The sequence below is a fragment of the Dreissena polymorpha genome, chromosome 15, assembly GCF_020536995.1.
Source record: "Dreissena polymorpha isolate Duluth1 chromosome 15, UMN_Dpol_1.0, whole genome shotgun sequence".
In the NCBI taxonomy this organism is placed as follows: domain Eukaryota; kingdom Metazoa; phylum Mollusca; class Bivalvia; order Myida; family Dreissenidae; genus Dreissena; species Dreissena polymorpha.
In genome coordinates this window covers 62837168-62852660 of record NC_068369.1, presented here as the reverse complement: position 1 = coordinate 62852660, position 15493 = coordinate 62837168, and the positions used below count along the sequence as shown (strand labels likewise).

The following is a 15493-nucleotide window of genomic DNA, read 5'->3' as shown; positions in this document are numbered from 1 at the left end:
GATTCTAACGTTAAAACGTTTTGGTGTATGCAGTCTGAGAGATCCACGGTAAATACGTGTAATTACTGCGTAACTTTCTATTTGAAATTAGTACACATCGGTTGTGTGCATAGGTGATGAAATTATATGCTTACAGGTGAAATCATGTTTTTCTAAAATTGCATTTTATTGATCATGTACAAATGTTTAATTAACTATTTTGCACGTTGCACGTTTATTGCATGATGGTCCAAAAAGATGTGCGACAACTGTAAACAATACTAATGTATTTTGATACTTCAAATTATTTGTATTAAAACTTCCATTTAATTGGAGCTAGAGGTGTAACAATTATTTACATATATAACAAAAATAATATAAAAAAAAAATAACCACCAAGTTATCTACTACCGAATGTAATACTTAAAATTACTATAAGTGATATTATGGGCATTTTTCAATGTTGAATTGAGCTGAAAAGAATTTTTCAAGTCAAAAGAATTAGTTAAAATGTGGTAACTGACCAATTATCTACAACTCATCTTGCTACCAGTTGTATATATATATATATATATATATATATATATATATATATATATATATATATATATATATATATATATATATATATTATTTTCGATATTTTACATGACTCACCAAGTCCTCTAAGCCGAAATGATCCGTAAAACAAAATTGTGTCTTGGTGTCATATGAACGAATCTGCATGAAAACAACATTTAGACTCATCGAATCATTTCTGTCGTCAGTTGTCAAAACGGATTATTTTTCTCTTTCCGGGATATTGTTTTAGTATGTTGATGCTGCATTAACAAATATAAGTGTATATGAAGTGAAAACACAGAAAAAATAAACAACGGTTGCGATCAACACCTATATACTGTCAAATGCCCATAATATTACTTTAACATCGAATTCTATATCGGTACTGTATGCTGTTATCTCACCTATCAGATGCAGAACTTGGAGAGACGACAGACAGCTGTAGATGCGTCGCATGAAGCCTTCGAGGAAGATCACTTCCGACAGACAAATACAGAGACTCTTCAGGTTGCACGGGAACGAGTTCAGGTCGTTAAAATCGTGTAGCTGCATGGCATTCGAGAAGTCCAACGTCATGTACCTCAGTGCGGGACACTTGTTCGAAAGCTCGTGCAGAATTGGTGGCGTCACAAGCTCGCACGGCAGCTCGATGTAGCGTAGCGACGGTGCGAATCGTACGTTTATGAGGGCAATTAAGTTTTCGAAACTGTTCACGTGAAGTCCGTTGTACTCCGGACGAAATGAAACCACTTGCCAAAGTTGTTGGTTGTAGGCGAGGAGACGCCATTTTTTGCAGGTGCGCGCGATTTTGCCGAGATCTCTTTGATGAATGTACGAAAACACATAGAGCAGGCACTTGTCTGGTAGACTGTCCACTGTGCACGACTGAAAAGAGACACAGAAGTAGAAGGCGAGAACTAGGATTTTATTGGAAGCAAAATCCTGCTTTTTGATGCAAGCATTCTAAAATTTACTCACTTTTGACTCCTTCAAAGTCACTGCGGGGAATCACGTGATCACAAAAGTACATCGTACGCACAAAATGGCGGAAAAAGCTCTCGCTTAATTACGAAAATCAAGGTATTATCATATTTTATGCGCAGACTACCCGCTTAGTTTCCTTATGTACTCTGGTAATTGTCGCTTTTCATATATTTCTGTAGTTTTCTCAACCATTCAAGAACAATAAACAATAAAAATTGTACATCGTCTGAACATACTTAATTTTGACGTGTTTGCTATTCAAGACGACAAACAACAAAATAAATACAACATGTTTTGCTTGCTAAAATGCTTAAAATATTTCGTACAAGGTTTTGCACGTTGTTAAAGCTTTTTTAGATCTGTGGCGAGGAATTTGGAAAATAGTACATCGTCTGAACGTTGTTTGTTTGAGCACATCGTCTGAACGGTTTTAAGTACATCATATGAACTGATTCTGTTTTTACTTTTAATGCGATGTTTATCATTATAAAATTGTAATAGCATCTGTGATCAGCCAATGACTATTTATGACGCTAGTATTCTTTTAATTTTACTACAAAAATTAATAGACAAAGAAATCCTTCATGTCCATCTGTGAATGTGTGTTTATTCAATGTGTTAAAAATTATTTGCTGTTATATTGTCAACTGTATGCTATTATATCGTTAAATTTCAGAACTGAGATCAGATTGTACTACACAATGACCAAGAAGACATGTTCTCTCTACATTTCGATGGGCTAATAAATTAAGACATCAATATGAAGTGGACAAATTACACTGGTTTTCTTTTGTTTCATATTGAGAAATAAACAACAGTGAACGGAATGAAACGAGCTTCAGTAAGGGCAATTTTATAACTGCACTACCATGGCCACGAATATTTGTGCTAAGGTACAACTGGCTTGGTTTGGACACGTCACCGGTTTAGTTAAAATGAAAATTACATTTGTTTCATATACATATAACGTTAAGTTCCTTATTTTTAACTCACCTGAGTACAACGTGCTCATGGGGTGCTTTTAGGATCATCATTTGTCCTTAATGCGTCGTCAACATTTGTCCTTGTTAATACTCTAAAGGTAACATTTATTGCTTGATTGTCATGAAACTTGGTAATAAGAGTTTTCCCAATGATATCTTTGTCGTGTTCGAAACTGGGTCAAACCAGGTCAAAACCTAGGTCACTTGGTCAAAATAAAGAAAAAGATTGTTAACACTAGAATTCACATTTATAGTTGCATCTTCTTGTAACTTGGTCAAAACGTATGTCTTAATGTCTTAATGATATATCAGCTTTCTTTGAAAATGGTTCAGGTTCGTTGAAAAAGATGGCCGCCAGGGGGGGGGGGGCATATTTGCTCACATGGCTATAGAAAAACCTTTTTAACAATCTCAAAGTGACATTTATACTTCAATCTTCATGAAACTTGGTCCGAACATTTGTTGTTATGATTATGTTATTCACCTCGGCTGAATTCGAAAATTGTTACGGTCCGTTAAAAAACATGGCCACTAGGGAGCGGGGCAGTTTACCTTGTATGGCTGTAGCAAAACCTTGTTAACACTATCGTTTATAATAAAAAAAACTTGCTGCAATGATGTTGTCTATTGGAACTTGTATCTGACAATGTAGAAAATACTCTGAGCACTAGTTGTTATGCACCACATGCTGAAGTGTACAAATGCATAATTTCAACATTGCGCTATGCTATCAACAGCAGTATATTCTCTCTCTCTCGATAGAGAGGAGAGAGTAGAAGATAGAGAGCGCAGAGAGAGACGAGAGAGAGAGAGAGAGAGAGAGAGAGCGAGAGATAGAGAGAGCAGCGAGAGAGAGCGAGTAGAGAGAGAGAGCGGCGAGCGAGAAGCGAGTAGGCGCGAGAGAGCGAGAGAGAGGGAGAGAGAGAGAGAGTAAGAGTCTCTTCTCTCTCTCTCTCTCTCTCTCTCTCTACTCTCGCTCTCCTCTCTCTCTCGCTCTCATCTCTCTCTCTCTCTCTCTCTCTCTCTCTCTCTCTCCTCTCTCTCTCTATCTCTCTCTTCCTCTCTCTCTCCTCTCTCTCTCTCTCTATATATATATATATATATATATATATATATATATATTATAGATATATATATATATATATATATATATATATAATAGGAATTATAGATATAAAAGTCATCAAAATGCTTTTAATCCAATAAAGTCCTCTTGAATCATCAAAACTTGTGTAAAGTGTATTTGCTGTTTTTTGCTAATGTCTTATATCTGCCCCCCCCCCCCCCCCCATCAAATTGGCACATGTCCGGTAGATTAGAAGTTAATTTTATCAGTTATTTAGCTATTCGAGTCAATAAAATATTTTATTTCCTTGCGTGTGACCACTTCTGACCCCAGTCAAGATTAAATAACACATACATGTATTCGAGGGCCTCTATATGATGTTTCATATAAAATATAACACATAATCATAATGACTTCTTCATTAACATTAACTTTTATTTCATGACATAACATAAACATAATTTGTATTTGGCATAGAATAGCACACACCATTCTTAAAGCATTCGGAAAGTCTATAACAATTTATAAAATTGGTATTAAAAGGAGTTGGTAGAATCTGAGTAGAGTTAATAAATGAGATGTAGATATACAACTATTTCATATCTCAGATACATTAGTACAAACTATTTTATGAATATGTATCTCGTTAAATTGTGTGCTTGTTTTTGTAGTATTCTCATAGCTTTGAGATTCACATGATATCGATTCCACTTAACTGTTCCATTTTGTTTTGACTGATCCATTGGTAATGTTCAGAACATAATCTGATTCAGTAGCGTCATGAATGTCAGGCCATATTTTTTCACAAGATGGCTGCTGCTCAAAAAGAGCTCTTGCAAAAATGCTTTTCTTTGCTCGCTTTTTGGGTGCAGATACTTTATACACTGGTGAACGAAATGGTGACTTAATGGGCGTTAGCACAGGTTTAATTTGTTGCAGACAAACTCCAGTGTGAAATGCAGTTCACGAAATGCATTTTGGTGCTAATCGTATTGTTTGCGATGTATTCAAGCGCTTTCTCTTCAAACGATGAAGCGATCAACTTGACTTTTTGCGCATTCTGAAATAAAAACACCCAGCTATTATATAACATACATCTAATTAAATCAACTTATTTGATGACATCAATATTTTATATTCAAAAAAATAATTATATATCGATTACCACATATATGTAATTCAGACTATGATTTACATTTAATATTATATACTACATAATATTATTGAAGCTTGACAAAAATCACCGCAAGCTCAGAGCTGCCACCGTTTCGAGCCGAGCATGATATTTTTAATAAGCACTCACATGCACCAAGTATGTAAAAAGAAATGTTGAGTTCAGTTTAGTTTTACTGCAAACTACATTTGGTCTTTTTAAATATAAATATGTTAAAAGCCAAGGATCTTTCGTCCAAATGGCATACCTCGTATAGCATTATTGTCATGCCTTTACATAGATATAAATTACATTCTTTTTTAGCTTGACTTGTATTTAATTTAATAAATGTAATTGAATAAAATATAACACTATGTGAACATGTAAATTAACACAGGATTTTGTGTTTTCTGATCAATAAACGGAAAGTCATTAGGACGAAAAATCGCTTGGCTGATCACAGATGTTATTACAATTTTATAATGATAAATATCGCATTAAAAGTAAAAACAGAAGCAGTTCAGATGATGTACTCAAAACCGTTCAGATAATGTACGCAAAAAAAAAACGTTCAGACGATGTACTATTTTCCAAATTCATCGCCACAGATCTAAATCAAAGTACTGACAGTACTGGTGTGACGATGCTTTTGAAGAGGATTGATATAAAACATCAATTTAAGTGTATCTATATCACCACCATTGTGTATGTTGATACGAACATTTTGGGTACGATGAAAAATCTGGGTACGAAAATTTTGGGTACGAAACAAACTTTGGTACGAAAAAAAAATGGTTACGAAGCATTTCTGGTACGAATTTTTTTTAGGGGTACGGGGAAGTTGTACCCGTGGGTAACTTGACCCATTGAGCGAAACTGGGAGGCGGGTCACATTCTCGATTAAATCTAACAAAAAATATCTTTAAACAGATAATCGGCGTGTATTTTTCTGTACCACTTTTCGTAAAAACTTTCTATTATAATAAAATGTTTGTGGGTTATTAAAATTATATTTCAGCAGATATATACAAAACACGACATGATCGTTAATAATAAAAACACATGTACATCATACCCTACCTTTATTTCGTTGTTTACGTTCTTAATTTAATAATGTTATATGTACGGACGTGATTTCACATGCCCATGGACATGGATATATGCTTTTTTTCCTGTTGAATATTGTTTGTTAATTTAAGTTCAATACGCATAGGCACGTTTGTTCATTAAGTATGGCAATACTCTTATGATGATTCTCGAAAGTATGTATGAGGACATAGCCGGACCAGGTGAGCTCAATCGTAGGAGCACTTGACTATTCGAGTTCGCTCAGGAACATATGGATAAGTTAACTAACCAAAGCGATATGACCTTATACATGTATATGTTGAAATCTAACAATCGAACGAATTATCAAACATGGTATGTACACTTAGGTGGTTGTGTAATTTCTGTTAGAATATCGTATTAAATATGTAAATTTAAAATGATTGTGCCCGCACTTGAGTTTGTTGCCTTGTTTAAGTCTATACGCGCCTAGGCTGCACCCAGTGTGTGTATTTGTGTTTTTCCAAGGTTATGAGTTACCTCCGCGCCTAAGGCTGCATAATGTTGGGACCTGGAGTGTGTTTAGCACTCCTACCTAATAAGCTTAGATTGACGACAGTTGGGACGAATTTTGAATGATAGCTGCAATTTCCAGCTATTTATTTGTGTTTACTGAAATACTTTTCAATTTTGTATATGGTCTTGTGCTGCGGGGGGGGGGGGGGGGGTAGGATTATCCGGAAAAAAATCACCTGTCCGGAATGGTGACCACAAAACAAACAAAAAATAACATTGCGCCGGGAGCGGGAATCGAACCGGTGTCGTACAGGTGAAAAAGCGAACGTGCTTACCACTGCGTTAGCGGGACGGACAACTACGCAAAGAAATGTTGTTTTATCTACATAATCTACATATATCATAGCAGTGCAGCGTTTACAATTTGCAGGTTCAAAAGTGTTCGCATTAGATTTGTGATCGCGTAAAAAGTGAATTTTACATGTTTTCATTCGCAATTTATTTACAAAATCGAGAACAAATATCAAACAAAATAGAGAAAATATATAGTTGTTTCATTGGTCCATAAAAATAACATGGATGTAAAATTACTAATTTAAAATTAACGTTTTGATACACTTATTGAATCTGTTTCCCAGAATATCCTGTTCTATTAATATTTACCTTTATCAATGATTATCAGCGAGGTATGCCGATTAGAAAAATCGAGCTATCTCAATCGGACTGGCTCGGTCTTTTACATAGGTCGCCATTGTGAATAATTTTTTCATGGTATGATTACTTAGACGATGCTTCGCAGCATCGTCAAAAAGCTTTAACAACAAGCAAAACCTTGTACAAAATATTCTAAGCATGTTATCAAGCAAAAAATGTTGTATTTATTTCGTTGTTTGTCGTCTAGAATAGCAAACACTTCAAAATAAAGTATGTTCAGACGATGTACAATTTTTATTGCTAATTGTTCCTAATGGTTTGAGAAAACTAAAGAAATCTAAGAAATACGATAATTGCCAGAGTACATAAGACGACTTAGCGGGCACTCTGCGCATGGTTATCATTTATTTTGATATTATAAAATATGAGAAAACCTTGATTTTCGTCATCAAGCGAGAGCTTTTTCCGCCATTCTGTGCGTACGATGTACTTTTGTGATCACGTGATTCCCCGCAGTGAAAGTATCTGCCTTGCATGCAAAAGTTTCAGGAAAGCTAAATCAATAGTTCATTTCTATTATATAAATTGTCTTAAAATAACATAGTATTCGACAAAAATGTGTACTGAGAAACATTTGCAGAGCATATGCACACCTAAACGATCAGTTGTGTTTCAGTATAATAAGCCTTTGAAATCTCATTTGACCCCTGAAATTTTCAACCATTGAGTAGACGACCAAGTGTTGAGTTGCCTTCAGCGTTAACACCAGCACATGGTTGCGTACTCCAATCGGATAACTTCAAACGATTCTATAATCTACGGTGGAAAAATATAAAAGCAAATGTTTGTGAGGACTCGTATATTACGAGTATTGTTTACCTCAGTTACTTGGTATATATGTATTTTTGTATACCGGTAAAAGCAATAAATTACAGTCATGTTTTCCTAACAACAGTCTTTCCCAATAGCATTGCATAATACGCACTTATAGTAATTCTTGCATCTTGATGCAAATTTATTCGAGAGGAAAACCGATAATTGCCGGTATATGATAGGGATGATAATTGGCATGATCTCTGACCGCATACTACGCATATCCCATAGTATGTTACCAGAATACCTGCATGGATCAGTTAAGATGAAGCCGGATATGTGTTGTTTTATATGAGCTGTGTACAAATATTGTACAAAGTCTCATGCAATCAAACGATGTGATCAATCAAAAGTGATCGTATGTGGCAATTGCCATGACCACTTTATGGAGATAATACGCGAATTTACCCCGAAGCACATTCTTTTATTTCATCGCACTTTATTGTACAGAAAAGAAATCTCATGTTGGGCTCATAGTCAGATTGAATATGCGTGTAAGTATATTTTTTATTATGCATGGATTCTTTTCATGAAGAAAAGCTACAACTTTTTTTCAAACGATGTTTTTTTGTTAATACTGTTTGAGTACACCACATAGCATTGTGTTCTGGTTGAGTATTCTCACCTGCGAACGTACCAATACTATTGCCTACAGTAGTATAACAATTCATATGTGGAACAGATCCTCATCGATATCGCGGTTGCTATAGTGATATATAATTTGTATTTAATGGTTTCTAGATAATGCAAGCCTTCGTTATAGAAACAATTTTTAGCGATGTTAATAATGCAGTAAAAATATTGTCGGAATTTCACAACCGTCATGACGTCATGTTATAATATCGCGTAAACAGTATCATGTTGTTACGTTATCATCATCGCATTCCACAGAAAAATACGTAAGATACGATAGACTGTGTTTTGTGCTGGTTATGGCAGTGAGTAATACATCAGAAATTACTGTATTTAATAGATCTGTGTTCTTGGCCTAAAATTCGATGTGTAACGCATACATGTACACGGTTATGCTGCACGCAAGGTGAAATTTTGTCACCGATTTCGGACGTATTCAATGATTTACTCTTATATCTTAAGAAATCGCCAAAAACTGCAAAAAAACACTATATTGAATGCACTAAACATTTTTGCATTACTTGAGATACTTGCAAAAATAACGTGTAAACCCCACTGAACCTCGTTGATCCTGCACCCTGTAAATAGACCACACACCAGTTCCACAGTCTTCCCGACACTTTGACTCTCTGAGAAGTTTAAGTAACGTGGTGCCCATAACTAGGCCACAAGGACAACGGCCAGGCAACGCTTCCAAAAACTCTCATGCCAACAATGTTTACTAAAACACCATAAAGCTTTCACAGACCCTCTAATAGGCGACATAGTGCCATCAAAATTACAATTGATCTCATGTGTTTTATGCGCTTCTATAAATATAAATAAATGTGTCGATAGTGGCTGTAACCTGTGCAATACTCTCTGAACGTGTGCCAATAATTCCCCTTGATTCGAATTCCAGCCGCGGCCGTGTTATGTTCGTTAAGGATACAACTTTCGGCGCATCAATAATTCATGGCAGCGACTATATCTTTGAGAACAACGCTATAAAGCGTACAAGCGCTTTTCTGTACAATAATACAATTCAACAGAATCTCTTTTTTAAATTGTTCATATAAATAGCTTTGTTGACTCAGCTGTTCATAAAAGGCGTTAAAGCGGTTCTGTAACCTCCCTGTTTTATTCCCAAACGGCATTTTACATCCGATTGTTTTGATGGCCGAAGACTCACAACAAGATAAAAAATCAACAGTAGGGGCGTTATTCGCGGGTAAAATATATAGGGAATTCGTTCGGGGGGGGGGGGGGGGTTGATGTCGTCGTTATACACAGGTGGTCGCTATTCAAAAGCGGTCGCTGGTTGGACTGTATATCGTTTAAAAATGTACCGCGTACAGAATATGAGCATCAAGTCACTACATGTTTACATTGCATTCAAATCACAAGTGGTTAGCGTGTGGCTATGATATTAATTAGTGAAAACATCATTTTAAATGATAAATTATCATGTTATAACGAAAAATCAACTTTTCTGAAAAATAAAATTCACTATCAAATATATATATATATAACTAGGTATCCAACTCGAAATCATCCGAAAACGGGGTGCATCGTTTTGAACAGCCATTACTTCATCAATTTTGCAGCGATTTTCATGAACCCGGTCTTATTCAACGCAGAAATGAATTTCCTTTCTGGAAATGTATATATCTTGTAATATTTCTACACATGCTGGGTCAAAATTTAAGAAATAAGGCGATACACAATTCGCGTAACCCAGTTAACATCGATCAGACCGTATTTATGAATGAAATCTCCAGTTCTAAAGACACACCTTCGCATTGGACCAATGAGATCACTGGTGTGTTTAAAATGTCAGTTAGTTCAAATGTATGTAAACAAAGGTTTCAAAATGCGCTGGACAGTTGTTTTTGATTCATAATGTTCCGGCAAGCACGGTAAGAATTTGTTCATACGTTTTATTGAATTATGGTATCGAGGTCCGTGAACTTTGCAGGGAAAATGCCCTTTACTCCGTGAAGATTTCAGTAAAAATACGGTCTGATCGGTGTTAACTGGGTCACGGGAGTTGTGTATCGTGTTATTTCTTAAAAGTTGACCCAGTATTTGTAAAAATAGACATATAAATTTCCAGAAAGGAAATTCATTTCTGCTTTGAATAAGACTAAGATCGTGAAAATCGCTGCAAAATTGATGAAGTAATGGCTGTTCAAAACGATGCACCCCGTTTTCGGGTGATTTCGAGTTGGATACCCTGTTATATAAATATATTTGATAGTGATTTTTTTCAGAAAAGTAGACTTTTGTTATAATATGATAATTTATCATTCAAAATGACGTTTTCACTAATTAATAGCATAGCCACACGCTAACCACCTGTGAGTCAAATGCAATCAGGACCGCGAATCAAAGGAAACAATTTTGAACAGTATTTTACCGCTCATGTTTACTTAAAAGTTGTTTCTATCTTCGTAATAGTTTGTTAACTTTCTTTACATTTTATGTTCAATGCTTGAATGATCTTCTATAAATAAATATCAGAAACTGTGTTAATGATTTTCTAAGTACAAAATTACTTGATTGGAAATTACACCAACGTCCCTTTTCGGTCTCCGTTGCACTTGTTAAATCTCCGTTACAACATAATCATTTTCAAACTCGTCAAAGATATCATTTTAACAAATGTTCTGACCAAGTTTCATGACCATTCGACTATAAATGTCACTTCTAGAGTGTTAACAGCGTTTTAGTAAAGCCATATTAGGAAAAAAAGCTAGGCGGACATTTTTTCCGACGAACGGAACCACTTTAAATGTCAGCCAAGACATGATTTGCACAAACGTTCTGGCCAAGTTTGATAAAGATTGGAAATAAATATGGGCACTAGAGTACTGACAATGTTTAACTAAAGCAATATAAGGAAAATAAAGTGTTTACATTCTTTCCAGCCCTTGTGTAAATCCCATGTGAACCCCGTTGAACCTGCACCCTGCGATACCAACACCGCCATCACTAACCCCAACACCAAACCCCAGCACCACCACAAATAATACCACTATCACCGTTAGTTCACCACCACCATCCCAACCCCCTACCACTTCAACCTACTACATGTATTTCACTAATACTGTTTTACAAAGTGTACCTTTGTATGATTGTATTAATGTATATTTTTATGTTGCAATTCCTTAAATGCCTACGCAAAGTTGGTAAAATAAGAAGCAAAATGCAATAATGATGCTTAGTTAATTTTGTGAACACAATCGATCAAAGATAACAACTTTGTCTCTTTAATTAACTATGACTATGGCTGCGACTCAAATATTAATTCTATGAGAACACAATAAATCGCGGTCTTGCCATTAGCCCATTTATGCCTTGAGGACTCTCCCATCCTTCAAAATTGGATCAATTCATTTCCAAAATTAGGGATGTCTAGTATATTTATTTCTATATTCAGAATTTACAGAAATTTCTGTATAAGCAAACAGCGCAGATACTGATGAGACGCCGCATCATACGGCGTCTCATCTGGGTCTACGCTGTTTGCTAAGGCCTTTTTTCTAGACGCTAGGCATAAATGGGTGAAAGACATTTATAAGAATTGTCGTGAACGACACATTAGAAATGACTGAGATCGATTTCATAAGTGGGAGTCCAAACAGTCGTTTAAATGCAATCAATTGATAATACAACAAAGTGCCGCTTTTAACGCTCCTATAAAAAGTGTCATTCACGCGGATAATTTATGGGAATCACGCAATCAAACAAACTGTACAACTATTATACTTTATAGCGTAATATCAATATAGTAAAATTAGCTATATTAATTAACTATATTTTCATGAACATAAAATGCGAACCGGGGTATTACTTTAACATTTAGAAGGCATACTATATCCTCTTCTCTTCTTGTTTTTATATTTGATTTGAATAAAGAAAACTACATTTGACAAAACTTTAAATTGCGTCAATTGCGTTAAACTATTATTCGACAAGTTGTTCATAGTATATACAGTTCGCATATTATTTATAATTATAGAATAAAGAACACAGAAGCAAATGTAAAACTACTCAATATTAATGCAAAACAGACATCCCGAACCAGATCACACCGTAGTATAATATAGTTCTTATGGTTATTTCACAAATATTTATGAAATAGGTTAGAATCAAGCCAATTTTCGCATAATCAGATTATTTTATTCAGAGAACATTCCTTTTGCGCTGATGAGTGACACTAACATAAATCGAGATGACGCCCATGTGCTTTAATTTCGACGCATCAGGTAGTGGTTTCAAAACAGTGGTTTAATTACGGTTAATCTAAAATATTCCCTTAAATGAATTAAGACTAAAATGAATTAGCCTGTGCATTACGCACAGGCTAATCAGGACGACACTTTCCGCTTTAATGGTATTTTTAGTTTCAATGAAGTCCCTCCTTACCGAAAATCATGTTTAGGCGGAAAGTGTCGTGCCTGATTAGCCTGTACGGACTGCACAGGCTAATTTGGGAGTCCGCACAGGCTAATCTAGAACGACAGTTTACGCACATGCATTAGGCCCAATTTTCTCAGAACGCGACTCATTTTCATAAATAGAAAAAACACACAACGTCGTAGCTTAAAAACGATTCGTTTTGGGTATGCGTTTGTAGGAAAAATATGACTAAACGCTGTGTCGCTGTTATTAACACATAATATACCACATAATATACGTATAAGTGCAGCATTAAAATACGACACGGCGGTATATTTATACGGTATACATTACTTACATTTTCGTGGTTATAATACGGATCAAACCGGGCTGATGCGATTTGGGATGCGTCTTGCGCAACCTCGTATATCGTTGAATGGAATTCCATAGCGTAAATCACTGGTCATATCAAAAGCAAGAACACCACACAATTAGCCGTCTGCATCCATCGATTCTAATGACTTTACATGATGTCGCTGCTCTAATGTATAAACTATCAATCACATAACATAAATTTCACATATGAGCTAAATAAATAAACCAACTATTATTTCACCCGACGCATGATCGGAAATCCGAAAAAAAGCTAAACAAAGTTGCCCCACATTTATCCAAGCTTCCAATAAATTGCTTACTCGAGGCACAGTGAGCCAAATATCACTGAATGTATGATGCGTATCGCAACATTCTTGGAACCCAGAAAGAAAACAGATTTCAAGACAGTAAACGGAACACGCGCATGGAGTAAAGGCGAGTATAAGGCTTTTGCGAATCGATTTTTTTCACAGTGCATGGAAAATCTTATTATCAAACTTTGAGGTGGGTGGGGGGGGGGTTATAAAATCAGCTATGGAATCTACTCCCTGTATAACGTCGGTAAATGTGTTAAATATAGTGTAAAGAGAGTAAATCTAAGCGCTGGCAGCTCACAAAGAGATAAAGCATAGTGCACACCATTCATGACTGGATTATTCGCTTAATCAGTATAACTTACCATTTGTGTTTTTAGTTGTTCGCTTGTTAGTACCAGAAATTTCATGTCGCGGTTCGCTCTTAACTACGACAAACCTGATTACGAGAAAGAGTTGTATGATTTATGCAAGAGGTTTGAGTTCTTCAACTATATTCATTCACAATTGCAAACATAATGTGAATAACGTGTAAAATGGAATATTTTTAACGCTCTGTATACAGTAAAAAAATCTATAAAGAATGTTTGTATTATGCCTGTAGCGGAACAGAATGTTTATGAATGATTAAGCATAGTCATTCTATCTGCTGCGTCTTAATAACGTAGTTTTTTTTGCTCAGCCCAGGTCATTCATAATATGAGGCTATTAAAATATGCCGGAAAATAAAACTTCTGCTGATAAACAACTATAGTGGGATGTCCATTGCGCTATCACGCGACTGTTGCGTTACCTGGGAAACGTTCTTTTGGAATGTCCATTGCGCTATCACGCGACTGTTGCGTTACCTGGGAAACGTTCTTTTGTTCTCAACAGATAGCGGCGATCTTTTGTATCCACGGGTGCAAACAACGCAATAGTTGAAGGTTAAGCTTGTTTATATTCATAGTTCTCAATTTATAAAACGTTGAACATGAGTTCATCAATAACTACATGTATACTATATAGACAACAACAAAAAGGCTTTATAATCAATAAAACCGAAAAAACAACAACTTAATATAACAAGAAATATATTTTAAAAAGGTAGTCGGCGTAAATGCTGACGTTAAAGTAAAGTTTGCAATTTACGTTTCCAAATATTTAAATTAAAAACAAAAGTTTAACCATTGTGTTTTATTTACTTGTTAGTCGCATATTCACCGCATAAAATGTCTTAACCATTGTCAACCCACACATTAGTGTAAGTAGATACAATTATACTGCGGGAGTGCACATCATATGAGTCCTTACATGCCTTATTATGAGTGCATTTCTTCACCATCGAAATATATAGTATGTTAATATTTGATTTACATGCAGTTTTCTATCAAAACATTTAAATCACAATTTCATAGCCGCGTCATGTGAAAATGGGATTTATGCGTTTCGGCCAGCGTATCTTAAGCCCAACCTGTGCATTTGCATCTGGTCAGAGGCGATGCTGATCACTATAGAATTACTCAATGTGTTATGGTCTCATTATGTGTCCCCTGACCAGAATAAGAGTTGTGCAGGCTGAGTGGGCCATATATATATATATGGGCGCATATGAAATAACACCCATTTTCGCAAGACAAGGGTCATTTAAAATCTAATTGCGAATTGTTAATGGCACGTTTTAACACAATGCTGTTCGATATTGAATTCAAAATAGCAAACTGGTGTATAAGGGCATTCTATCCAGGCGTTAGGAACGATTTCCAGACGTGCTGACAGCGTACGGCAAACATTTGTGGTTGGATAATTAAACGATGTTCCTCGTATCGTGATACTATACTATTTTGGTAATGTTTGTTTTCTCATCTTGAAAGCAAAACTGTGTTCATCGACTGTCAATTGTCTATTCCTAGGACGATTTAGTGAAAGAGTACTGAAATTCTGCGATATGGATTTTAACACGTAATTGTAACTGGGTCACACTTTGTGTCGT

The 15493-nt window shown here is 35.6% G+C and overlaps 1 protein-coding gene across 3 annotated transcripts in view; it reads right to left on the bottom strand.

Moving 5' to 3' along the window:
• LOC127860434 (F-box/LRR-repeat protein 7-like) overlaps positions 1-15493 on the bottom strand; it is a 36476-nt gene that overhangs the window by 6981 nt on the left and 14002 nt on the right. For 2 of the 3 annotated variants that reach the window (XM_052398515.1, XM_052398514.1), the window contains exon 2: positions 945-1425. In XM_052398515.1, the coding sequence (XP_052254475.1) occupies positions 945-1425 (481 nt within the window). Of the gene's footprint in view, positions 1-944; positions 1426-13190; positions 13522-15493 lie in introns of those variants that run through there. The other variant, XM_052398513.1, reaches the window with a different exon arrangement.